The sequence below is a fragment of the Raphanus sativus genome, chromosome 7 (genome assembly GCF_000801105.2).
Source record: "Raphanus sativus cultivar WK10039 chromosome 7, ASM80110v3, whole genome shotgun sequence".
In the NCBI taxonomy this organism is placed as follows: Eukaryota; Viridiplantae; Streptophyta; class Magnoliopsida; order Brassicales; family Brassicaceae; genus Raphanus; species Raphanus sativus.
In genome coordinates this window covers 792,981-816,644 of record NC_079517.1, presented here as the reverse complement: position 1 = coordinate 816,644, position 23,664 = coordinate 792,981, and the positions used below count along the sequence as shown (strand labels likewise).

General features: G+C 41.6%; 7 protein-coding genes across 12 annotated transcripts; 4 read left to right on the top strand and 3 right to left on the bottom strand.

The window, feature by feature from the left end:
• The first annotated feature begins 160 nt into the window (after positions 1–160).
• On the top strand, positions 161–2,092 carry LOC108814484 (F-box protein At5g03970). 2 transcript variants are annotated; one of them, XM_056990608.1, is made up of 2 exons: positions 161–297; positions 670–2,092. In XM_056990608.1, the coding sequence occupies exons 1-2, from the start codon at positions 212–214 to the stop codon at positions 1,868–1,870; spliced, it is 1,287 nt and encodes a 428-aa protein (XP_056846588.1). In that variant the 5' UTR covers positions 161–211; the 3' UTR covers positions 1,871–2,092. The 2 variants fall into 2 exon arrangements, with proteins under 2 accessions (XP_056846588.1, XP_056846587.1); XM_056990607.1 differs by having other exon boundaries at positions 186–297; positions 649–2,092.
• Positions 2,093–3,827: 1,735 nt separating this feature from the next.
• On the top strand, positions 3,828–5,775 carry LOC108816575 (protein IQ-DOMAIN 12). Of its 2 annotated transcripts, none has more exons than XM_018589145.2 (5): positions 3,828–3,970; positions 4,193–4,285; positions 4,359–4,649; positions 4,730–5,038; positions 5,109–5,775. In XM_018589145.2, the coding sequence occupies exons 2-5, from the start codon at positions 4,208–4,210 to the stop codon at positions 5,571–5,573; spliced, it is 1,143 nt and encodes a 380-aa protein (XP_018444647.1). In that variant the 5' UTR covers positions 3,828–3,970; positions 4,193–4,207; the 3' UTR covers positions 5,574–5,775. The 2 variants fall into 2 exon arrangements, with proteins under 2 accessions (XP_018444647.1, XP_018444646.1); XM_018589144.2 differs by having other exon boundaries at positions 4,356–4,649.
• A 188-nt stretch (positions 5,776–5,963) lies between these two features.
• LOC130497552 (uncharacterized) lies at positions 5,964–12,347 on the bottom strand. Of its 4 annotated transcripts, none has more exons than XM_056990444.1 (4): positions 11,794–12,347; positions 11,418–11,475; positions 8,836–10,686; positions 5,964–6,226 (listed from the first exon to the last, which is right to left on the bottom strand). In XM_056990444.1, exons 3-4 carry the CDS (start codon positions 10,145–10,147, stop codon positions 6,204–6,206), a joined length of 1,335 nt encoding a protein of 444 aa, XP_056846424.1. In that variant the 5' UTR covers positions 10,148–10,686; positions 11,418–11,475; positions 11,794–12,347; the 3' UTR covers positions 5,964–6,203. The 4 variants fall into 4 exon arrangements, with proteins under 4 accessions (XP_056846424.1, XP_056846423.1, XP_056846420.1 ...); XM_056990443.1 differs by lacking the exon at positions 5,964–6,226 and having other exon boundaries at positions 7,861–10,686; positions 11,794–11,971; positions 12,094–12,347; XM_056990440.1 differs by lacking the exon at positions 5,964–6,226 and having other exon boundaries at positions 7,861–10,686; positions 11,794–11,959; positions 12,094–12,347.
• Positions 12,348–12,634: 287 nt separating this feature from the next.
• Positions 12,635–15,768, top strand: LOC108817655 (signal recognition particle subunit SRP54, chloroplastic). The gene is made up of 14 exons (XM_056991137.1): positions 12,635–12,846; positions 12,924–13,059; positions 13,194–13,261; positions 13,340–13,441; positions 13,554–13,706; positions 13,802–13,879; positions 13,988–14,113; positions 14,184–14,286; positions 14,388–14,488; positions 14,589–14,726; positions 14,804–15,023; positions 15,097–15,182; positions 15,272–15,397; positions 15,473–15,768. The coding sequence occupies exons 1-14, from the start codon at positions 12,676–12,678 to the stop codon at positions 15,575–15,577; spliced, it is 1,713 nt and encodes a 570-aa protein (XP_056847117.1). The 5' UTR covers positions 12,635–12,675; the 3' UTR covers positions 15,578–15,768.
• Positions 15,769–15,937: 169 nt separating this feature from the next.
• Positions 15,938–18,692, top strand: LOC108817654 (ABC transporter B family member 29, chloroplastic). Its single transcript, XM_018590399.2, has 9 exons — positions 15,938–16,555; positions 16,637–16,723; positions 16,799–16,906; positions 16,994–17,260; positions 17,360–17,660; positions 17,746–17,831; positions 17,909–18,096; positions 18,174–18,303; positions 18,376–18,692. Exons 1-9 carry the CDS (start codon positions 15,980–15,982, stop codon positions 18,520–18,522), a joined length of 1,890 nt encoding a protein of 629 aa, XP_018445901.2. The 5' UTR covers positions 15,938–15,979; the 3' UTR covers positions 18,523–18,692.
• On the bottom strand, positions 18,612–19,933 carry LOC108817656 (iron-sulfur assembly protein IscA-like 2, mitochondrial). The gene is made up of 4 exons (XM_018590401.2): positions 19,541–19,933; positions 19,284–19,408; positions 19,082–19,190; positions 18,612–18,864 (listed from the first exon to the last, which is right to left on the bottom strand). The coding sequence occupies exons 1-4, from the start codon at positions 19,718–19,720 to the stop codon at positions 18,799–18,801; spliced, it is 480 nt and encodes a 159-aa protein (XP_018445903.1). The 5' UTR covers positions 19,721–19,933; the 3' UTR covers positions 18,612–18,798.
• A 173-nt stretch (positions 19,934–20,106) lies between these two features.
• LOC108814543 (uncharacterized protein At5g03900, chloroplastic) lies at positions 20,107–23,449 on the bottom strand. Its single transcript, XM_018587138.2, has 14 exons — positions 22,967–23,449; positions 22,772–22,879; positions 22,588–22,688; positions 22,431–22,514; positions 22,263–22,338; positions 22,088–22,153; positions 21,786–21,875; positions 21,560–21,625; positions 21,348–21,484; positions 21,158–21,244; positions 21,001–21,064; positions 20,764–20,907; positions 20,524–20,671; positions 20,107–20,437 (listed from the first exon to the last, which is right to left on the bottom strand). The coding sequence occupies exons 1-13, from the start codon at positions 23,345–23,347 to the stop codon at positions 20,528–20,530; spliced, it is 1,548 nt and encodes a 515-aa protein (XP_018442640.1). The 5' UTR covers positions 23,348–23,449; the 3' UTR covers positions 20,107–20,437; positions 20,524–20,527.
• Positions 23,450–23,664: the final 215 nt, after the last annotated feature.

Below are 23,664 nucleotides of genomic sequence, written 5' to 3'. Positions count from 1 at the left end.
AAAAACAAAGCTACCTAACCTAACCTAACCTAACCTAACCTAACCGAATGGTCACTACACAATTTGGGTTTAGCATTTATTCTCCTCTCTCCAAAATGAGCTAAACCGAAACGGAATCAAGCCTTCTAAAATCCCGGTTAAAGCGAAATCTGAACCCGGCTCAAACAGCGCGTTTGTTTGGGCTTGGATCCGGATCCGGGTCCTTTTATACATGTTGACATCATGTCACTGCGATGTCGGAGGTACTCGATACGTTTTCACAAAGCTTTCTTCTCCACACTACAACGTCTTCCTCAGGTCTCTCTCTTTCTCTCTCTCTCTCTCTCTCTCTCTCTCTCTCTCTCTCTCTCTCTCTCTCTCACTCTTCGTAATCATTCCTTTAATATTCAAATATACCTTTGGGATTAGGGCTTAGATTCTCTTGTGTAAACGAAAAAAAAAAGATTCTTTTTGTGTAAAGTTGCATGCTCGATTGTTAGATTCTCTCTCGCGATTTTGTAGATTGTAAAAAAGAGTTCCCTTTCTCCTCTTCTTAGTGGTGATTTAATAAATTAGGGTTCTAGGGTTTGTGATCTGTGTTTATTGTTTGATTCTATTGGTTTGTTTTGGTTTGGTTTGGTTTCCTCTCACTGATGATCAAAGAAACAGTGCAATGTCTTGTTCTGTCAGGGTGAAAACCAGATTAGGGATGTCGTCTAACCTAAGCGTCCACGAGGTTTTCAACAGCTTCGACACTCTCTCGGAGATTCTCCTCCTCTTACCACCCGAGGAGACCTACAAACTCATCCTCGTCTCGAAGCGCTGGCTCCAGATCATCTCCAGCCCTTTCTTCCGTCACGCTTACCTCGCCAGATGGAAACCAAACTTCCACCTCATCGGCTTCTTCATCTGCAACACCTCCTACGTTGGCAAACAGCACCTGGAGCGTGTCCGCCGCCCTCGCTCCGAATCCTCCATGCCTCTGCTCTCCACGAGCAGTTTGGGAGACGAGGTGGAGACCTCTGGTGTACTCAAGAAGCTCGGTTACTACATTGACTCTTCCAACGGTGTGCTTCTCTGTGGACGCCATCCGAAAGCTTACTACTTGTGGGATCCCGCGACCAGGAAGCAGCATAAGATCCCGCGTCATAGGGTTCATTTCGAGGAGGTGGTTATGTCTTTGATCACTGAGGATTGTCCTGTTCAGGGATTTAGCTACAAGGTGGTGCGTGGGGAGTGTGTTTCTTATGCAGCTCAGAGTACTAAGGTGAGAGTGGAGATTTATTCTTCTAAGACCACCACGTGGAGCTACTCTGAGCTGACTTGCGGTGAGGCTATCTCTCTCACTCCGTGGACTGCAGGGAGAGTGATAGGAGGCGTGGTGTATTGGTATGCCACAGGAGGTAAAGTTGCTATCTACGACACAAACGATGAGGAGAAGAGGATTGATGTGATAAAGCTTCCGAAGACGTTTAACTATGATGAGCAGGTGCTGGGAGAATCCTCTGATGGGTGTCTGCAATACGGATGGAGTAATAAGTCGGTGATGGAGATATGGAAGCTGGAGAAGGTGAGCGATGTGCTTGAGTGGACCATTCAGTTTAAGCTGAATTTCAAGGCCATGTGGAGGATGAACCCTGTGGAGTCTGCGAGGTTCTGCACTAGGACTAAAGAAACGCAGCTGCTTGCGTTCTTCAACCAGAACTCGGAGTCGGTTTTCATCAGATGCGACTCACACATCTTTGTATGCAACACAATGACTCAAAGGGTTGAAGAGGTTCAGTACCAAGGACGAGGGTCTTCATTCGTTTGGGATTACTGCAAGGTCTTGCCTTACTTTCAGCTATCTTGGCCTTCTTCTTCTTCTTTGTTAGAAGAAGGAAACATGTGAAGATCGAAACTGTGATGTCTCTTTCCGCAGTAAGTAGCTTATGATAATAATCAGTTAGTGTGTAAGCCTCTGATATCATTTTGGTGTTATGGCCATTGGATTATGGTTTGTTTACATTAAGGGGCTTTAATGTTTTTTTTTGCTTGACCAATTGATGAACCTCTCATGGCCATTGAAATTACGGTTTAGCTATTGAAAGATTGTGCCTTTTGTAATGACCAAGTTTCTGCGTTTGCGTTTTGAATTTACCTTCTATGATTAACTTGGTTAGTAGAAAGATTGTGATTGACGATGAAGTACATTTAGAACAGAGATTCAATCTAACAAATCACAAACAATTTTGAACTTTTACGGTGGCTCTTAAGTTTCTGGTTGATTCAAATGATTTTTGTCACCCAAATAGAGATAATATCATAAGTTGTATTAATGGGTCACTGGGATGATGATGACTAGCTTGTGGAGAATGTCCACATTCTTGAAATTCCAATTTTATAATAAAGATAATATTTATAAATTCCATGTTGTGATCTAAGAAACAGATCATGCAATCTTAGGTACAGATAATCCTTTATGGTCTCATTATTGGTTCATTGTTTTTAAATAATCTTATTTCTGTTTGCAATCTTTTTCCTTCTTTATTTTGGAAAAGAATTAAGTTTAGCTTTGATGATGATGAGTCCTCCCCTCCTTATTCGCTTTAGGAACGAAAAAAATATTATGTTGAGAAAAATCATATGCCGAAAGATATTTTTGAATTATTGATGTGTATAATATATAGGCAACTTCAAGTGAAATTCACATTTTGACATATTATATGACATTAATAAAACAAAACACAACATGAATTTTGTAAGAGTTTATATGATATCTTTACTTGATATGATGATTTAACCGATTGATGATCATTTATCTGAACAATATGAACTTTGTAACTCTTTTTTTCTTATTAAAATGAATGGAGGAAAATAAATTGTAATGGATTTGATTAAAAGGTGTTAAAAGAGTGGTGGGACTATATAACAACTCAAAAGGATCCTTGTACTCAAAATGCATTATTTAAAAGCTAGTTGAACCTAGAGCTCACTCTATGTTCATATCACATATGAATCACATCACATGGCTCATCATTGTTTCAATGACATGATAACTAAAGTTGTAATGATCTACTCAACAACGAGTTTTAGTCTATATGGACCACCATCAGCTTTAATTAATTTTTTATCCTGTAACTAGATTTGTGATCAATTGAACTAATTATTATTGAATTTTGTAAGTGATAGATGATATTCATTCCTTACATGTTTTGTAAAGTAATAGATGTTTATACTCTAAATTATAAAAGAAGAAATGTTTCTTTAAGATATAACCTTAGAAGAAAAATTGAAGTTCAATCATCTGTTCAAGAATACTTTTTTTCTTCATTATAACTGTTACTGTAATTTTTTACATAATGTCATTCTAGTAGATATAAACATTCATCGTTAAAAAATAAACATCATTCTCGAATTTGCAAGAATTACCCCAAAAATCAAAACCAAAATAGTTCTTGATTTAAAGAAGAAAAAAACTTCAAAGCTCGGTATAATTATTTTGCTTTCTCTATCAATGATTAAACTGTACTATCACTCATTGTTGTCATTATTTTTCTTTTCTCTTGAAGCAAGAATATTTCACGAGTTCCATTTCATATATGTTTCATGGCGATATCATAACAATAATTACATTAAAATATGATATTATCCAACTTTACAACCTTACGTAATTTCTTAAGTTTTTGTAGGTATAGCTACGTTGACAAGCCACATGTTCTTTTCTCACAAGCCAAAAGTGGCAATAGAGAAAGAATTCAAGAAATGAATAGTTTATTTTGTGATGAAGGTGGACCAATGTCAAGTGATTGGTTATGAAGCAAAAGAAGAAGAGTTTGAACAAGTCAGTAATCATAGATGGTGAAAGTGACAGTTGGAAAAGGAGACAAGAGAGGATCCTATATTTAGACATCACTTAGAACTCATCTCTTCACAAGTGTCTGAATCTCCACATCATCATCACTTCTTTTCTATCCTCCACGACATTTGATTCACCAGATTGTGTTCGCAGGTAAAGGGAGATTCTGTCTTTGTGTTCCTCTGCCATATCTATTAGACAACGCAACGCACTGTTTACATCATTGTTTAGAGTTGTTCTTTTGATGAGTCTAATGATTTTTGTAACATATAATGAAAATTAATCAAGATATAGATATTCATTGTGATTCTCTTAATGATCTTTAATGTGTCTCGTCTTCAAGTGATCATAAGAGCCTATATCATCTTTTACCAGGGAACTTCATTGCAAATGGGAAAGAGGAGAACGTCCTGGTTCGGTTGGATAAAACGGTTATTCATCTGCGAGGCCAAAGCAAAATCAGAGAAGGTTTTGTTCCTTTTCCTCTTGTGATACCAGTCCATGTGTTCTGAATCTAAAATGGTTCTTTTGTTGTTAGAAGCCAAGGAGATTGAGATGGGTGTTTAGAAGACTAAAGCTGAGACATCAGATTGCAACTCCAATGCAAGAGACGAGGACACTGAACAAAGCAACAGAGGATCAGAGAAAACACGCCATGAACGTAGCCATTGCCACAGCTGCAGCAGCCGAGGCGGCGGTTGCAGCCGCCAAGGCAGCTGCTGAGGTTGTCCGGATGGCGGAAAACGCCTTCACGTCACAACATTTTGTCAAGAAGAGTAGTGATACCAATTTGGCAGCTATCAAGATTCAGAGTGCCTTCAGAGCTTATCTGGTTAGCTAGACACTCTCTCTCTGTCTACAGCTTAGTCTCCTTTGCAGTGTTTGACCTTTTGTGTATTGGTTACTAAACAGGCTAGAAAGGCGTTGCGGGCACTGAAGGCACTTGTAAGGCTTCAAGCAATTGTCCGTGGCCGAGCTGTTAGGAGAAAAGTTTCTTCTAACAAAGCTTCAACATCAAGCCTCATCCAGAGGAAACACTTGTCTAAGACCAAAACTGAGATCAAAGAAGAACTTAAGATACCAAAACGTACCATGTGTAACGGTCAGAGTGGTTGGGACAGTAGCGCACTCACGAAGGAAGACATAAAAGCCATATGGTTGAGGAAGCAAGAAGGTGTGGTCAAGCGTGAGCGTATGTTGAAATACTCCCGGTCACACCGCGTAAGCTCACTCACTCACTCTCTTGGGATCTTTATATAACATGTCAGTGTCTCACTCAATAGTTTTGCAGGAGAGAAGAAGTCCTCACATGCTTTTGGAGTCATTGTACACAAAAGACATGGGGATGAGAAGCTGTAGGCTTGAACATTGGGGTGAATCCAAGTCTGAAATGGTTGTCCCCACAAAAGTAAAGCTTAGAAGTTTACAGAGACAAGACTCTGGTGATGGTGGACAAGACTCTCCGTTCTCTTTCCCGAGGAGATCTTTCAGCCGTCTTGAGCAGAGTCTACTGGAGGAAGAGAGCTGGTTCCAAAGTGGCTTTCAGCCTTGCATGAGCGTGACAGAGACTGCAAAGGAGAAGTTTAGATCGCTGAGCACACCGAGGCAACGTGCAGGGGTCATGGAGTCTTGGCTCGATGATAATAAGAAGGGTGGTGGGGATAAAGTATCTCTGTGGTCTTCCTTTGTCAGCGAAGCTAGTAAGATGAGTAGCTCTAAGAAGTCTTCTCTGGCCACAACTCAACATTGTTGTTAGAAAATCATATGACACTTTTCTCTGTTTTTTTTTTGTCTTTTTCTGGTGCTTATTAAATCTTATAGAAATATATTTCTGAAGAGGGTTATGTTTTGAGGGTTTGGTGTCTGCTTCTGTGTTATTTATCAGTGTGATTCTTTTGTTTAACTGTTGATTAAGAAGTCTCTTTACAAGTTAAAAGGAAGGAACACGTACTGATAGATATGATATTAATAACACTTGAGGTTCAGTTGTTTCTCTGTTCCTCCTTTGTAGTCTTACATACATTATACATACATGAACGATAGAGCCTCTCTCTGATCATGCTAGATAAACAAGACATCTTGACGCGACCGCGTCTGGCGAATAATGATAAAATAATTCGAGATAAATAAATAGTAGCGCAGCGGAAATAATAATAATAATACGGATAATAAAATCCACGTCATATCATAAAGTCAAATACAATACCATAAAGTCAAACCCGAAAATAAACATCTGAAATATCGATAACAATATAAGCCCGAAGGCTGAAATAAGAAATAACATAAACGATAGAAGTCCAAAGGCCTGAAGGCCCAATAACGATAAAAGATAAAACGATAAACGATAAAGCCCACGAGCCCAAATAGTAGCACTAGTCCGATATGATCACTCCTGCTCATCGGTCTCACCTGAAAGGGGAAAGAAAGAGGGGTGAGCAACAGGGGAGTCGCTCAGTGAGGTATGGGATGCTAAACCGCAAACCACTGACTCAGTACATAGCACTACGACTATGTAAGCCTAGCTCTAGCATGAAACAAACACGGTGTCTACACCACAAATAACAATCAACAAGCGACTAGAGAACTATCCAACTACAACCCATGCGCTTATAGTACACAGCTACTCTCTGCACCACGCATCTCCTCATAAGGATATAGATAACCGCTGCGTCGCTAGTACAGTATGTCTCTGTACCCCCGCACAACCACCCGCTGCGTCGATAGTACAAACGTCTCTGTACCCCCGCACAAATCCCGCTGCGTCGCTAGCTCAGACGTCTCTGGGCCCCCGCACAAACACCCGCTGCGTCGATAGTACAAACGTCTCTGTACCCCCGCACAAACACCCGCTGCGTCGATAGCTCAGACATCTCCGAACCCCCGCACAATCACATAGTCCCTACTATATAACTATATATATACATATATATATGACAGTTCTCAGCATCAATCATTTCACACAACCGTTGAATCCTCTATTAACCTAGTTCCGGTTTAACAATCAATAACAATTATGAACACGCAAGACTCTCAAACAAACTCAAACAGACTCGATTCACAGAGATTATCATGTTTCGAAACTAAACTTTTCATAATAGCAGTACTAAACTAGCTCGGGATTTAAACGGAGTAGCCCTCACCTTAGCAATGAAGAGAAGTGGTATCTATGAACTCCCACTGATAAAATAGACTCCAAATCTGAAACCAGGATGAAATTCTGAGTCAGAACGCCTTTCGAACGGATGAAAACGGTTATGGTCAAGGTTTACGGAAAAGTCAACTCGCTGGTCAAAGGTCAATCTGGTCAACCCTTGACCAGAAATCAATTTGACATAACCGACCGGTTTATTCCTAACCGACCCTAACCGAACTAAATTAATTTAAACCGGGTCAAACCAGTCAACCGACCGGTTTACCGAGTCAACCGAGTTGACTCGCTGAGTTGACTCGGCCGAGTTGACCGAGTCACCGGCGAGTCACCGGCGACGATCACCGGCGGCGACGGCGGAGGCTTACCGGCGGCGATGACAGTCCGGCGGCGGATAAGCGGCGGACCGGCGTCGGAGAAGCGGTGGTCCGGCGGCGGATAACGGTGGTCCGGCGGTGGCGGATGCGATTTCCGGCGAAACTTTGGAGGGCTCGTACGGCTTCGTCCGAGCTCCGATTGCGACGATTCTGGTGGCTATGGATTCGTCTCGACGAGAGGAACACGATGGTGGGTTTGCATGCACGAGATTCGCAACGGTTAGAAAGTTATAGACGATTTACTAAACGCACGAAATTAAACTCAAATGCATGGCGGTTTCCGACGCTTACCGACTACAACGAACGGTGGTGATGAGCTTGGCTTGGTCTTGGCGTGTGGTGGCTCCGGCGAGCTCTGGTGGCTCAGCTTCTCCAAAGGTTCACACTTTCTCTTCTCTCACTTCTCTCTAGCTCTTTCTCTCTAACTTCTATCTTTTTCTTTGCAGGAGGAGAAACCAAGGCTGGAGTTGATTATTTATGGGCAAAAATATGGCCATCTTGTAATGCTTGGACTTTAGCCGGCTAAAAATTTTCGAAACCAGAATTCGGGTCGTTACAATTCTCCCCCACTTACAAGGAATTCGTCCCCGAATTCGAATATGGAGTTGACATGTCCAATATCATTGTAACAAACTCCGGATACCCAATCTGCTCTCTTTGAGGTCTTCTCCTGAACTTCGTCTCTCTCTCAACGAACTCTGACAAACACAGTTTTATTCTCTGAAATGCTTTTACTTGGTGATCCGAAATCTTCACTGGTCGAGAAGATGCTTACAATCTCTTTAAGGTCATCTGGCACAGCTGGAAAATAAGCTCTGACTTTCTCTCGACTTCTTCATAATAGATACATTTAACACGTCTTGAAATTCTGATAACTCTGTTGATAAATCCAATCTCTAAGAACTGCTCCAAACCGCTCCAAAAATAAGATATGATAACATGTACTTCGGTTTAAGCTTCTTCAACTTCCGTGTCTTAGCTCCTCCTTAAAATGTCTTCATTTTAGGTATATTCATTCACTGGCATGAAACTCCAAATCCTTACGATGCATACATGCATAACTTCTTTTCACGGTCATGGCCTTCCCAAGGCCAAACTTGATCACGTCCATTTGCTCTACCATCTCTTGACCCATTGCGGTTTTTACCTCACGTCGCTCCCCCACTTTTGTCTTCAACAAAGCGGTATGTAATAAAACTTGTTGTAAAGGACTTCATATGGTGCCATCTTAATACTCGAAAGGCAACTGGTACATCGCGATGAATACTGATTGCTCTCAAACCCTCTTTGTCTTCTTTTAAAGATACACCAAAAATGCTAAGACTTGACCATATGTGAACTCACAAATCTGTGGGAAGCTTCCATGTCGAACAAGGTGCAAGCTAACTTACTTCTAAGCAAAACCGAACTACACGAGATTTTTGCTAACTACACAGATAATTACGAGACCACAACAAATACTTAACACAAACAAGTATGATAAAGATACATACCCGCTATCGGCTCAGCTCCCTGGTGATCTCCCACCGTGAACACACGTGGAACGATGGCTAGGCGCTTCGGTGGTGGTGGAAGCGCTGCATTGCCCCTCCTAGGGCAATCTCTGAAGATATGACCTGGCTGGTTACAACCATAACAGTTCCTAGCTGCTGCTGCTGCTACTGGTGCTCCTGGCGCTATAAACTGGGTAACTGGTGGCTTTCGACAATTTCTAGAAACATGCCCGAACAATCCACAATTATGGCACTGGATACTCGGCTGATCCCATGTCCTCTTCTGTGACTCTGAAGCTCCTTCAGACTTATGCTGAGCTGCCTTGTTGAACTTCTGCTCCGCTGCAATACATTTCTCTTGCACAACGGCCTTTTCTACCAGATCTTCCAAACTGGTATAGGTGACCATACTGCACCTACCGTGAAGTTCTACTCGCATCCCTTTTAAGAACCTCCTGATAAGATCCTCCTCATCCATACCATTACCCGCAAATCGGTGAAGCTGGCGAAACTCATGCTCATATTCTCTGACAGACTTTCCACCCTGCCTCAAACTCTCAAAATCGTTCTTCTTCTCATCCAAAGCTTCTCTTGGAAAATACTTCTTGTTGAATGCATACATGAAATCCTCATAAGTCATCTCGCCGTGGTGCATCACTCGCACTCCATCCCACCACACTGCTGCATCTCCGCGCAAATACAACTCAGCAATCCTAAGCTTGTGCCTTGGTGGGCATGAGATAGTGTTCAAACACTTATCCAAACTGTGCCTCCAATCGTGAGCAAGTGTAGGGTCTGTGGTACCACTGAAATGCTCCAAGTTCACATACTTCATCTGTGACAACACCCTGATAAATGTCTCATCAACCTCGGGTACATGCACTGGAAAAGCAGGCGGCGGTGGTGGAACCTGGAAGACCCCTGGAACTGGCTGAATAGGAACCTGCGGATACTGTGGCGCTGGGGCCTGCTGAGCTGGAACCTGATGATCATGCTGAACCTGAACTGGCGGAACCTGCTGCATATGAATCTGCGGACCCTGCTGCACATGAATCTGAGGACCCTGCGGAACCTGCTGAGCTGCAGCCATCTGTCGAGCAACTTCCTGAGCAGCTACCCGGGCAGCCTCCTGAGCGGCTTGTCTGGCTGCCTCTTGGGCAATCTGCTGAACTGACTCCTGAATCATCTGTCTCACGGCATCCTGATCAATCTGCGGAGCAACGGGCTGCGGAACTGCGGGCTGAACATGCGCATCCTGAGCCTCTCTAGCATCTCTAGCGATCTGAGCACGGGTAGCTCTCCTCGGCGGCATCTGAAATGAAGGCAACGAGTTAACTTCTGACGAAATCCAACAATTAAAGGAGTGATATCGAACGGAAAGGTGCTATTTTTTTCTTATTTTTAAAATCCCCATATCCCCATAAATATTTGAAAACCGATTAAAACCGAATAAAAACCGAGTCTCCAGAAATCGCCATCCCGGGTCGGAGCCGGGACGGAACACGGCTCTGATACCAAAACCTGACGCGACCGCGTCTGGCGAATAATGATAAAATAATTCGAGATAAATAAATAGTAGCGCAGCGGAAATAATAATAATAATACGGATAATAAAATCCACGTCATATCATAAAGTCAAATACAATACCATAAAGTCAAACCCGAAAATAAACATCTGAAATATCGATAACAATATAAGCCCGAAGGCTGAAATAAGAAATAACATAAACGATAGAAGTCCAAAGGCCTGAAGGCCCAATAACGATAAAAGATAAAACGATAAACGATAAAGCCCACGAGCCCAAATAGTAGCACTAGTCCGATATGATCACTCCTGCTCATCGGTCTCACCTGAAAGGGGAAAGAAAGAGGGGTGAGCAACAGGGGAGTCGCTCAGTGAGGTATGGGATGCTAAACCGCAAACCACTGACTCAGTACATAGCACTACGACTATGTAAGCCTAGCTCTAGCATGAAACAAACACGGTGTCTACACCACAAATAACAATCAACAAGCGACTAGAGAACTATCCAACTACAACCCATGCGCTTATAGTACACAGCTACTCTCTGCACCACGCATCTCCTCATAAGGATATAGATAACCGCTGCGTCGCTAGTACAGTATGTCTCTGTACCCCCGCACAACCACCCGCTGCGTCGATAGTACAAACGTCTCTGTACCCCCGCACAAATCCCGCTGCGTCGCTAGCTCAGACGTCTCTGGGCCCCCGCACAAACACCCGCTGCGTCGATAGTACAAACGTCTCTGTACCCCCGCACAAACACCCGCTGCGTCGATAGCTCAGACATCTCCGAACCCCCGCACAATCACATAGTCCCTACTATATAACTATATATATACATATATATATGACAGTTCTCAGCATCAATCATTTCACACAACCGTTGAATCCTCTATTAACCTAGTTCCGGTTTAACAATCAATAACAATTATGAACACGCAAGACTCTCAAACAAACTCAAACAGACTCGATTCACAGAGATTATCATGTTTCGAAACTAAACTTTTCATAATAGCAGTACTAAACTAGCTCGGGATTTAAACGGAGTAGCCCTCACCTTAGCAATGAAGAGAAGTGGTATCTATGAACTCCCACTGATAAAATAGACTCCAAATCTGAAACCAGGATGAAATTCTGAGTCAGAACGCCTTTCGAACGGATGAAAACGGTTATGGTCAAGGTTTACGGAAAAGTCAACTCGCTGGTCAAAGGTCAATCTGGTCAACCCTTGACCAGAAATCAATTTGACATAACCGACCGGTTTATTCCTAACCGACCCTAACCGAACTAAATTAATTTAAACCGGGTCAAACCAGTCAACCGACCGGTTTACCGAGTCAACCGAGTTGACTCGCTGAGTTGACTCGGCCGAGTTGACCGAGTCACCGGCGAGTCACCGGCGACGATCACCGGCGGCGACGGCGGAGGCTTACCGGCGGCGATGACAGTCCGGCGGCGGATAAGCGGCGGACCGGCGTCGGAGAAGCGGTGGTCCGGCGGCGGATAACGGTGGTCCGGCGGTGGCGGATGCGATTTCCGGCGAAACTTTGGAGGGCTCGTACGGCTTCGTCCGAGCTCCGATTGCGACGATTCTGGTGGCTATGGATTCGTCTCGACGAGAGGAACACGATGGTGGGTTTGCATGCACGAGATTCGCAACGGTTAGAAAGTTATAGACGATTTACTAAACGCACGAAACTAAACTCAAATGCATGGCGGTTTCCGACGCTTACCGACTACAACGAACGGTGGTGATGAGCTTGGCTTGGTCTTGGCGTGTGGTGGCTCCGGCGAGCTCTGGTGGCTCAGCTTCTCCAAAGGTTCACACTTTCTCTTCTCTCACTTCTCTCTAGCTCTTTCTCTCTAACTTCTATCTTTTTCTTTGCAGGAGGAGAAACCAAGGCTGGAGTTGATTATTTATGGGCAAAAATATGGCCATCTTGTAATGCTTGGACTTTAGCCGGCTAAAAATTTTCGAAACCAGAATTCGGGTCGTTACACATCTATTCACATTGATTCATCAAAGCCTCGACGTGCTGATGATGATCATATAATATGAAAAACGCAGTCTGGTCAAACTCTCTACTTTGGTTTGCCGGCGGCAAACACTTGAAAAATAATAACACGTATTGTAAATAACAATTTTTGGAACGGCGACGTATTGTAAAATGAACAGATCAACGGATGTGAATAGGACACGTCATTAAGGATAAAACGGGAACCATCCAAAAAAAAGTTTGATTTATTTCTTTGAAACAAAAGGATAAAACTATTGTTGAGCTTTCTTCTTCTTCGATCACTTCACTTGACTACTTATGGAGGCTCTGCAAATTTCGAGCCGTTTCTCTGTGAATAGAGTACCGTGTACACAGATCTGGACGGAGAGACGAGCAGGTAGGGCTGCGTTTAGTTCAGCAGCATTCACCGGAACCACCACCACCACCAATTCAGCTTCTCTCTCTTCTTCTAACAACACCTCCTCCACGGTACTTGCATTTTTTTCTCTCTCAATTCCGTTAGGTTTTTGTGGTTAATAAGTGTTGTTTTGTATGTTGAGAGTTAGAGGGAGATATGGAGTTGGGTGAAGAAATCGAAGACAGCTGTTGGACATGGAAGGAGGAGGAGTCAAGTGAGGGCGGAGATGTTTGGTCAGTTGACTAGTGGCCTCGAGGCTGCTTGGACCAAACTCAAAGGAGAAGGTTCGACTCAAAAAAAACACATAGCTTTTCTTAAAGGAATATCTCGTGTAATTTCCACTAGCTGATGATGATGATGCATAATGGATGATCATATGATTTAAAAGGAAAGTTACGTTTATTTTTGAACCTTGCAGAGGTTTTGACAAAGGAGAATATTGCTGAGCCAATGAGGGATATCAGAAGAGCTCTCCTTGAAGCTGATGTTTGTATTTTCTTTTTTCTGTTTTTTTTTCTTGTAGAGAAGGCATGTGTGAATGTAAATTTTTTTTTTGGTTAACAGGTGAGCCTCCCAGTTGTTAGAAGATTTGTTCAATCTGTTAGTGACCAAGCCGTTGGAATTGGTGTCATTCGAGGAGTCAAACCAGACCAGCAGTTGGTCAAAGTAAATAGCAGCTATTTGCCTCTTCTTAAGCTTGTTGTTGCTGTATCTTTGATCATTTTGAGTTTCTTTCAATACAACTTAAAGCTTGGCCACCTTCACGGGTTTATTGTAGATTGTACATGATGAGCTAGTGAAGCTGATGGGTGGAGAAGTATCCGAGCTCCAGTTTTCTAAGTCTGGTCCTACTGTTATATTGCTTGCTGGCCTCCAAGGGGTCGGGAAGACAACGGTTTGCGCTAAACTAGCTTGTTACCTAAAGAAGCAGGTATGTATTATTTTCCAAGATACAATGGTGGTGGGATTGTCACTCTTTGTCAAATTATACTGACATTTATTATAATTTGATCATAACTTTTACAGGGAAAATCTTGCATGCTTATTGCTGGAGATGTGTACCGACCTGCTGCCATCGATCAACTTGTCATTTTAGGGGAACAGGTATTAGAATTTGGACTTCTGAAGAGTAATATCTGTGTGTGAACAAAATGTTTCAATGATATTCTATTCCGTAAACAAATGTTTTCTCTGATGCTTTCTTTGTGTCAGGTTAGTGTGCCGGTTTATACAGCAGGGACTGAAGTAAAACCTGCAGATATAGCTAAGGAAGGTCTACAAGAAGCTAAGAAGAACAATGTGGATGTTGTTATTATGGATACTGCAGGGAGACTTCAGGTAATGTTTCTTTCTTTGTTGAGTTGTTTGTATCACAATACTTTAGCCTTGAATTGCCTGTTTGTGACAGATAGATAAAGGGATGATGGATGAGTTAAAAGACGTGAAGAAAGTTCTGAACCCCACAGAAGTGTTGCTAGTTGTTGATGCCATGACTGGACAAGAAGCCGCAGGTTCTCTGTTTTGGTTTTCTATTCACTTGTGCATGTATTAGTTTTCTTGATTTTTAGGCTCTGATGTATACAAACCTCTAACTTTGGTACTTTTCCCACAGCATTGGTGACGACATTCAATGTTGAGATAGGAATCACAGGAGCCATACTGACAAAGCTAGACGGTGATTCAAGAGGTGGTGCTGCTTTGAGTGTCAAGGAGGTGAGTTCTTCTCCTTCTGTTGACATGAACATTTTGAAGGTATGTATATAGAGAACACATCATTGCTAGTGTTGCTCTTAAAAAAAATGGATGTCACTAGGTATCTGGAAAGCCGATAAAACTGGTAGGACGCGGAGAGCGAATGGAGGATCTTGAACCCTTTTATCCCAATAGAATGGCTGGAAGAGTTCTTGGAATGGGAGATGTGCTTTCTTTTGTAGAGAAGGCAGAAGAAGTTGTGAGTGTTCAGTAAAAAAATTTCCCTCTGTGTCCCTCTCTTGCTGATGTCTTTTGATATGAGTGTGTATATAATAGATGCGTCAAGAAGATGCAGAGGATCTACAGAAGAAGATAATGAGTGCAAAGTTCGACTTTAACGATTTCTTAAAGCAGACTCGTGCTGTTGCCAAAATGGGTTCGATGACACGAGTTCTTGGAATGATTCCCGGGATGGGTAAAGTGAGTCCAGCGCAGATACGAGACGCTGAGAAGAGTCTTGTAGTCATGGAAGCAATGATCGAAGCCATGACACCTGGTTTTGTTCTCTTCTTTCATTTCATTTTAATACAAAACAATGTCTTATTCTCTCCTTTGGTTGCGTTGGACAGAGGAAAGGGAGAAGCCAGAGTTACTAGCAGAATCTCCAGAGAGAAGGAAAAGAGTTGCTACAGATTCAGGAAAAACAGAACAACAGGTACACTCATCTCACTCAGAAGCTAGTTCAGACCTCAGACAAGAAAAGAAGATTCAATACTGTGTTTGGTTGTTGTTGTTGTTGTTAAGGTGGGCCAACTTGTGGCACAAATATTCCAAATGAGAGTGAGGATGAAGAACTTGATGGGAGTAATGGAAGGAGGATCCATTCCTGCATTAAGCGAGCTCGAGGACGCAATGAAAGCAGAACAAAAGGTTTCTTTCTTCTTGTTCACCTTTCACATTGTGAACAGAGAGTCTAATGGATTGTTGTTAATGAATCTTATCCAGGCTCCACCAGGAACCGCAAGGAGGAAGAAGAGAAAGGCGGACTCGAGGAAGAAATTTGTGGAGTCTGCATCAAGCAATCCAGGTCCTCGTGGCTTTGGCAACTAGAACCACATGTTTCAGTCTTTGGGCACTTTGAGAATCATCAACATTGGAAGAGAAAAAAACATATAATAGCTTTCTCTTTATTCCTTAAATCAGATGAAAAATATTAGAAATCAAATAAATAATACTAAAATTGTGAAAATAAATTTATTCAAGAGGTTTCATTACATACATAATATACAGCATAACAACAACAGTTCCTTTTTCAAAAAAAAACACATAACAACAACAGTATAACTCAGCTCCCTTTTTGTTCCTTGAATCAGATTAAACCGTTTTAATTCCGGGATAATTAACCGAAATTCAAATTGAACCATCTCCGGTTAAGAAGAACTGCCACCCACAAATCGAAATATAAAACGTTGATTCGATTCGATTCTCTCTGTTTTGAGCAAGGAGAAAAAAATGCCATTTCTCCTCCGCCCAACGACGCCGTATTTCCTCCTTCCTCCGCCGCAGCGCCACCGACGAACCTCACCTCTCTTTCTCAAACCCCCAATCCATCCATCGCCGAGACACCTGAGCTCAAAAAAATCCTCTGTTTCCCTTACTCGTGCCAACGTAACCGTTCTAAAACCCTTCGAGAACGTTAAGCCCTATCTCCAATCCGAATCCAAAACCATCCTCTCCGGCTGGCTCTGCAGCTTCGTCTCCGTCGTCTCCCTCTCCCAGATCATCCCCAGGATCGGTTCCTTCACCTCCAACCTCAACGCCACAACCCCAACGAAGCTCACAAACGCTGGTCTCGTCCTCGCGGCTCTGTTTCTCGCCAGAGTCGTCGCGGGGTATCTCCAGCAAGCGTATCTATGGGAGGCTTCTCTGAACTCCGTCTACAGGATCCGCGTCTTCGCGTACCGGAGGGTGCTGGAGAGAGAGCTTGAGTTCTTCGAAGGTGGGAACGGGATCTCGTCGGGAGATATCGCGTTTCGTATCACCGCCGAAGCTTCTGAAGTTTCCGACACTATCTATGCTCTTCTCAATGTGTGTAATAATAATTAAAAACAAAAAAAATCATTACTTCGCTAAAAAAGGTTCTGTTTTTTTTAATGCTCTGTATTGCAGACAGTTGTGCCTAGTGCTTTCCAGATATCTGCTATGGCCACACATATGCTTGTTGCAAGTCCTCTCCTCACACTAGTCTCCGCACTGGTGAGTGAAAGTTATTGTCTTTTTGTTTCTTGTTTCTGTTAAAGTTCAAAAATTTCATTTGTTTTGATTTTGTAGGTGATCCCATCTGTTGCGCTAGTCATAGCGTTTCTTGGTGATCGGCTTCGTAAGATATCAAGAAAGTCTCAGATTGCCTCTGCTTCACTCTCCGCCTACTTGAACGAGGTATTCGTCTCTGTTTCCTCTGTTCTTCACTTTGAGTTTTTCTTTTTTTTTACTAAAGCAGAGAGCTTTTTTTTTTTCAATCGACAGGTGCTTCCTGCAATTTTGTTTGTGAAGGCTAACAACGCAGAGGTTTCCGAGACTGTAAGGTTTCAGAGGTTTGCTCGTGCTGATCTATCTGAGCGTTTTAAGAAGAAGAAAATGAAGTCGCTTATCCCTCAGATTGTTCAAGTTATCTATCTCGGTTCGTTGTCCGTGTTCTGTGTTGGAGCCGTGACACTTTCTGGATCTTCCTTAAGCTCTGGTGCCATTGTTTCCTTTATGACATCCTTAGCTTTCTTGATTGAGCCTGTCCAGGTATATACGTTTTGTCACAGTATGGCGTTTCATGTCTTGTCTCTTAAGTTATTGGAGCTGTCTTATTGGGAATTTTGAATATAAAGAATGGTGGTGCAGGATCTGGGGAAAGCTTATAATGAATTGAAACAAGGAGAGCCAGCGATTGAACGTTTATTTGATTTAGCCTCCTTAAAATCTAAGGTGATCGAGAGACCTGAAGCCATTCGACTGGAAAAGGTCGCAGGCGAGGTTGAGTTGTGCAATGTTTCGTTTAAGTATGGAGAAGAGATGCTTCCTGTTTTAGATGGGTTGAATCTTCATATCAAAGCAGGAGAGACTATAGCTCTTGTTGGCCCATCTGGTGGAGGGAAGACAACACTGATTAAATTGCTTCTTCGCCTCTACGAACCTTCCTCTGGTACGTACACAAAACTCTTGTTTTCTTTACTTGTCCCATCGTAGTCACAATGTTTCAGCAAAGTTTCTGTTTCCACTTTTTATAGGCTCTATCTATATTGACAAAAAGGACATCAAGGATATCAAACTGGAGAGTTTGAGGCAGCATGTTGGTCTGGTTTCGCAGGACATTGTAAGTTCGTAACTCATTGCAAGATTGTTTATAATGGTTTATCGTAGTGACTTGCTTATCTTTGCTACACATACAAGACTTTGTTTACAGGGACAGTTACTGAGAACATTGGGTACAGAGATCTCACTACAGGAATCGACATGAAGAGAGTTGAGCATGCTGCAAAAACTGCAAATGCTGATGAGTTTATCAGAAACCTACCAGAGGGATACAACACAGGAATAGGTCCCAGGGGTTCAAGCTTAAGCGGAGGCCAGAGACAGAGGTTGGTCAAGAAGAGTGATTATTTCATCCAAAACCAGTTTCATATAGTGTTGTTGTTAACAATGGCAAAATGTGCAGACTAGCTATAGCAAGAGCGCTGTATCAGAACTCATCCATACTGATTTTGGATGAAGCAACATCAGCATTGGATAGTATGTCGGAGTTGCTAGTCAGACAAGCTCTTGAACGTGTAATGCAAGACCATACGGTAACAAACAAAGCATCCCAGCTCTTCTCTTCTAAACAAAACATTTTAAGCGAATGTTTGCATATACTACAGGTAATTGTGATTGCACATAGACTGGAGACAGTGATGATGGCGCAGAGGGTGTTCTTGTTGGAGAAGGGAAAGCTGAAGGAGTTAAGTCGCTCTTCTCTGTTAGGTACACACAAGGACTCACTTTCATCAGCTGGATTTGTAATTTGAGATCTATGAAGTATGATCAAGAACAGGTAGAGATCAACTGTTTTATAAAGAGAAGATACAAACTATCCTCTTTTGTGTAAACCATTCCATTATTGTATAAAAATAGGATGAACTTATATATGATTTTGCTGAGGTACAAGCCTACACGGTTTGTTATCTTTCCCTAGTTATACCTTTTTGATGATACATAGCAAAACCTTGTGAGACATTGTACAAGTAAATAACAAAAAAAAAGGGATCAAATTTGGTTTTCTAGTCATGTAAAAGAAGAATGCTTCACTGTTTCACCATGAAGGAGCTCTTACAACTGCATCCTCCCACTGCGGCCGGGTTTTCAGCTACCTGAACACATCAAACGTCAGAGATCAAATGAAAAATACTGAATACAAAAACACAGGCCACCACAAGGAAGACATGATGTTACGTATGATAGTTAATAAACTGGCTTCTGGACTCACTCCAGTCAGCTCAGGCCAAACATATATGCTTTCACTAATGCTATATATGAGCAAATGAATGTAAAAGAAAAGAAAACAGAGTGTCAAGAAGGGGGGTTTACCACGAAAGCAGAACGGATGAGCTCCTCGACGTAATCAACAGTAGCGCCTTTGACAAAGTCATAAGAGACATTATCTACAACCAATTTAACACCGTTCTTCTCGAAAACCCTGAGAATGTTTAAGAAGAGACAAACAAAAAAAAAACGATTTTGTGGGGATGATTCTTCTATAGCTTGAGGGTAAGAGGAGAGGAAAGTAGACCTGTCATCGGGGTTGGTTGTATGATCAAGCTCAAAGACATACTGGAAACCAGAACAACCTCCTGTTTCTACACCCAATCGAAGCAGCTTCTTCTCCGCCTCACTCGATTGCAACTCTTTCATTCTCTGACCAACCCCCCGACAAACCATAAACGGTCAAGACAAAAACACACAATTAATGACTGTCCTAACATACCATACAAGGTATTATCAATTGAAATGACAGAAAGTTGAGAACTTTGAGATATGATGACATACCCGGATACAATTGTCGCTAAGGTGAACAGCTTCGAGAGAAGGAGATTCAGATCGGGAGGAAGAAGCTTCTTTGAGAGCAGAAGAAGAAGCGGAAGAACAATAATTAAGCATCCTATGATTCTCTCTTATACGAGCAGACACGTAAGGGACAAAACGTTTCACCAGAGATCTACTAGACATCTTCTCCTCTTCACAATCTCTCTTTCTTTCTCAAAAAAAAAATATTTGATTTTAGAGATTTTTCGTCATGGAAAGACAAATCTATTTCAAGCTCTTTGGAAAGTTTCTTCCTTTTCTAGGAGGTTCGTTAAAAAACACAGACGATGATGATGATGGAGGAGGCGAGACAAGAGGATTTGGATTTGGTCACCACGCTTCTTCTGAGAGCGTCCACGTAAATTGTTTCTATAACTCCCCCCTACAACTTTTAATCCTTTCCAAACTGGCCCCACTATTTCGTTTTATGATCAACTTCGTCCTTATTGTTAAGAAAAAAAATTCAATTTCGTCCTTTAAGATCATTTAAAAGCAATGAATACAAAGAGAATCATGATGAATATTCCTCGTGAGCAAGAAAATGGACTTTTGTATATACATAAATATCACTGTACATAATCTATTTTTTTCTTTGGTAACTCTAGCAAGGATCTCTTGGATGATAACATATAAACAAGAGTACAAGACCAAGACCAAGTGCAGGTATGGTTGTGTTAGTTCTTTAACTTAAGAGACCTGTGAAACCAATGACTTTCTCTTGTCTCAACTCAAAGAGAGCAACAATTCTATATAGTATATACCATGCCTTGTGTCGTCCGCAGCAACTTGATGAGTGTCCAAGTAAGTTATTGAGATAGTTCTGTCTTCCGGATCAATTGTGAGTTTTGCTGTCGCAAGTCCCTGGAATCAATTGAGATTAATAAATGCACGCCTTTCATATAAAACTATTAGTAGTTGCAAAAACATGTGAAGCTGGATTTGCTCACATTTTTAATCCGACTTTTCCACCTCTCGGAAACGTCTGTCCCATTCCTCTGCCTCGTAGTCTTGTTCAATCATGTCTTTATCTGTAGTATACACGATCCTCTCCTTCCCTATCACTGTATTTTGAGCCATATCCCTTGCACTTAGTAGCTGCATTGCATCAGTTTCAAAAGACGTTGTTACATAGTTCCCATTTGCCTGTATTTATTGCAGATATAATAACCACTGGAGTGAGTGCCTACCTTACGCCGTAGAGCGATATCTGGAGATTCAAGTGCTCGTGCAAACTGTAGCCGAGCTTTGTTTCTATTCTCTATCTGTTCATTCTTTCTCTTTATCGAAAACCACCGAATCAAAGGGATGGCGAAAAATGAACCTGCGTAGACCTGCATAGTCGTTTGTACATGAGTAAGTAGGAATAGTTTGAAACCAGAAGTAGGAAACAATTTGATAAAAAAAAAAAAGAAACTAGATCAAACCTGAAGTAGTGGATAAATGTTCTGAACAAATGTAAGAAACCCACTTGGTGTGACAGCCATCTCCCTGGAAACGAAGACAAGAACAAGGTTGCGATGTATACATCAAATACACACACAAGAGAATATTAGGTGGAGTATAATTCTAGGAGGGGCTTACTTTAGCAAGGAGTTTAGAACAATGACACCAAAGAGATTAAAAGCACCTAGGCCAACGACCATTGCTCTCTCGGATGAACTAGTTTTACTGTGAAGAAAGAAAGAAGATTTCATTATCACCAACTGAACAATAACATATGTCTTTAAGTGTAAGATAATAAAACTTCTAGGAGGAAAACAATGATAAGAACCTAAATTGCCATTTTTTCTCCTTGAAGAACTTGTCCATATCTGCAACAAAGTCAAACCATTTTCCCACGTATTCCTTTCTTCTACTAGATCCAGAAGCTGTGCGTTGCAGCGACGGAAAGCGATACAGAATGTTTCCCTACACAACAAAATTACATTTTTAAATAAAAATGACCATCATGTATAAAGCAACCAGAAATAAAAAAAATTGTACCTCGTCATCCAACTCAGGTTGACCATCAAACCGAAGAAGAACAGGAAGAATGTAGGATTCATCGCTCTGTAAACATCAAAAAATAAAACTTACGAAGTTGAGTAGCATGTCTTTTACATCATATAATACTACAACTAGCGCGAGACGTAAACAAGGACCAGCACAAAGACAGCTAGCAGCATGTAAAGTTAGTTTTCATTAGATCCCCATAGAAGAAGGGACATACCGTGGCACTCTTGGAAGATGAGACATCAAGGTATGGAGCAAGTTCATCAGCTGCAACAACACCTCCTCTCGAAGTTATATACCGCCCAATCTGCAGATAGGTGAAAGATGCGAGTACATGACTAGCATTTCATTATGAGAGTGATATACCCGTTTCATATTAAATCTCAAAAAGATGTTACATATAGACCAGGTTTCTAATTAAACATAAAAAAACATCATCTAAGAAGTTTTCCACATACTGGAACTAAAGACTTGAACAGTTTCTAAGAACATGAATTAGATTGAAGTTCTACACATTACCATCTGCCACCTCTCTTCTTCAATTCCTTGGTTTGGATCTCCATCTCCAAATACAAAGGAGAAAACCTAGAAATCAAACCATTAGTTTAATTCAAAGTCATTAACACTCAAGCAGCAACTGGGGAAGAAACATATAGCAAAGCAAAGAAGCTTTCACGTTTCAGTTTCATCTTACAGATTCAATGAAATTCATTCCCTTCCCTTCATCTTCTCGAGCTCGTCTCCTGTTGTAATAGTTTGGATCCCAGTACCTTACATAAAAAAAATCACACTAGAACATGACTAGGAGCTTCCATTATATCAAACTAGATTGAACCTTTTAAAATCAAGAAAATCAAATTACCAAAATAAATCGATAGGGTTGATATAGAAATTGAATCCAGAATCATATCCACGCCCACGTCTTCTCTGACGGTTATCATCCTCGCTTTAAACCAAATCCAAAAAGGTTAGTGCACAATTCAAACCAATGCCAATACAACAAGTCACACACAAAGTACCTTCTGCTTGAAATCAAGACTATAATTGTCGTGTAGACGATAACAATAGAGGCAATAAGCGCAGTGCCAAATGAGACACGAGTGAGATAGTCTGCAGCACCCTGTCAACCACATAACAATTAGAGAGACCTCAGATGATATAAGTAAAAACAATTCAAGTTGACTCATAACGAAAAGACATTACCTTTGCCTTGTCAAGAAACGGTTCAATCTGTATCCTTAACGACTTGGTAGCTAGCTTAGACCGATAGTCCCTTGGGAAAACATAAAGCACATCGCCTTCATCCGAAACCTTAAATGAAGAGACACATAAAAAAAGATCAATACTTTATAACGCAATTCAAAGTTTAAGCTTTAAAGATCAAAACTTTATCAAAACCTCGAGAAACCCATCAGTATCAGCAGCGAGAGCTTGCAGCGCTTTCTGAGCTTCGGTAACATTCAGACCAGCTCTGCTAGCCACGTCACCGACAGTGACTCTCCGACCACACTCGTCCACAGCTTCCATAGCTCGTTTTCTGACATCCGTCGGTATCTTGTCGCTCTCCACCAATCCTCCTGGTCTGATTGCGCCGCCGCTAAGCTTATCTATACTCGCCGCCCTCACAACCGCGATTTCACGGTTCTTGAACTTCCTCGGAAACCTCTCCGTTAGCTTTCCGGGGAAGGGAGATCTGAGGCGAATCGAAGACTTTTTTGATGAGAGCTCCGATTGAGTTAGCTTAGGGGAGATGAGTAAGCATGTCGAGACACAAGCCATTCTCTAATTACTGCAGCTTCTTCTTCTTCTTCTCTAGCTACGAGTTTCCGCCATGGTAGATGTTTGTATGGTTCAAAATCGAAGCTTTTTTAGGATTTTTCCAAAGGCTCAGGTAAGTGGAGAAGCAGCAAATTCCTAACCGATTCAAACCGGTCGGTACATCTTTAAGATTTTCGCGGCTATTGTTTCATAGACTAGTTTTCACCATTTTATGGATTGAATTAGAATGAATTTAAGTTTTCACTCGTGTTATTCAATTATTTAAATTCATTAAATTTTTGTATTATTGGATTTCAAATATTCTTTTAAAATTTTAA

Excerpts from the sequence above, each read along its gene's own strand:
- LOC108817654 (XM_018590399.2), top strand. The coding sequence starts at position 15,980 with ATGCCATTTCTCCTCCGCCCAACGACGCCGTATTTCCTCCTTCCTCCG. Across the intron at positions 17,661-17,745 it reads CCTCTACGAACCTTCCTCTG|GCTCTATCTATATTGACAAA; the intron begins GTACGTACACAA and ends CACTTTTTATAG. Across the intron at positions 18,304-18,375 it reads GTGTAATGCAAGACCATACG|GTAATTGTGATTGCACATAG; the intron begins GTAACAAACAAA and ends CATATACTACAG.
- LOC108817656 (XM_018590401.2), bottom strand. The coding sequence starts at position 19,720 with ATGTCTAGTAGATCTCTGGTGAAACGTTTTGTCCCTTACGTGTCTGCT. Across the intron at positions 19,409-19,540 it reads TTAGCGACAATTGTATCCGG|AGAATGAAAGAGTTGCAATC; the intron begins GTATGTCATCAT and ends GGGGTTGGTCAG. Across the intron at positions 19,191-19,283 it reads ACAACCAACCCCGATGACAG|GGTTTTCGAGAAGAACGGTG; the intron begins GTCTACTTTCCT and ends AAACATTCTCAG.
- LOC130497552 (XM_056990441.1), bottom strand. The coding sequence starts at position 10,147 with ATGCCGCCGAGGAGAGCTACCCGTGCTCAGATCGCTAGAGATGCTAGA.
- LOC108816575 (XM_018589144.2), top strand. The coding sequence starts at position 4,208 with ATGGGAAAGAGGAGAACGTCCTGGTTCGGTTGGATAAAACGGTTATTC. Across the intron at positions 4,286-4,355 it reads CCAAAGCAAAATCAGAGAAG|AAGCCAAGGAGATTGAGATG; the intron begins GTTTTGTTCCTT and ends TTTTGTTGTTAG. Across the intron at positions 4,650-4,729 it reads GTGCCTTCAGAGCTTATCTG|GCTAGAAAGGCGTTGCGGGC; the intron begins GTTAGCTAGACA and ends GTTACTAAACAG.
- LOC108817655 (XM_056991137.1), top strand. The coding sequence starts at position 12,676 with ATGGAGGCTCTGCAAATTTCGAGCCGTTTCTCTGTGAATAGAGTACCG. Across the intron at positions 13,707-13,801 it reads CTTGTTACCTAAAGAAGCAG|GGAAAATCTTGCATGCTTAT; the intron begins GTATGTATTATT and ends TAACTTTTACAG. Across the intron at positions 13,880-13,987 it reads TTGTCATTTTAGGGGAACAG|GTTAGTGTGCCGGTTTATAC; the intron begins GTATTAGAATTT and ends TCTTTGTGTCAG.
- LOC108814484 (XM_056990607.1), top strand. The coding sequence starts at position 212 with ATGTTGACATCATGTCACTGCGATGTCGGAGGTACTCGATACGTTTTC. Across the intron at positions 298-648 it reads CACTACAACGTCTTCCTCAG|TGCAATGTCTTGTTCTGTCA; the intron begins GTCTCTCTCTTT and ends TCAAAGAAACAG.
- LOC108814543 (XM_018587138.2), bottom strand. The coding sequence starts at position 23,347 with ATGGCTTGTGTCTCGACATGCTTACTCATCTCCCCTAAGCTAACTCAA. Across the intron at positions 21,065-21,157 it reads GTTCTAAACTCCTTGCTAAA|GGAGATGGCTGTCACACCAA; the intron begins GTAAGCCCCTCC and ends CTTCGTTTCCAG. Across the intron at positions 20,672-20,763 it reads ATATCGCTCTACGGCGTAAG|CTACTAAGTGCAAGGGATAT; the intron begins GTAGGCACTCAC and ends GATGCAATGCAG.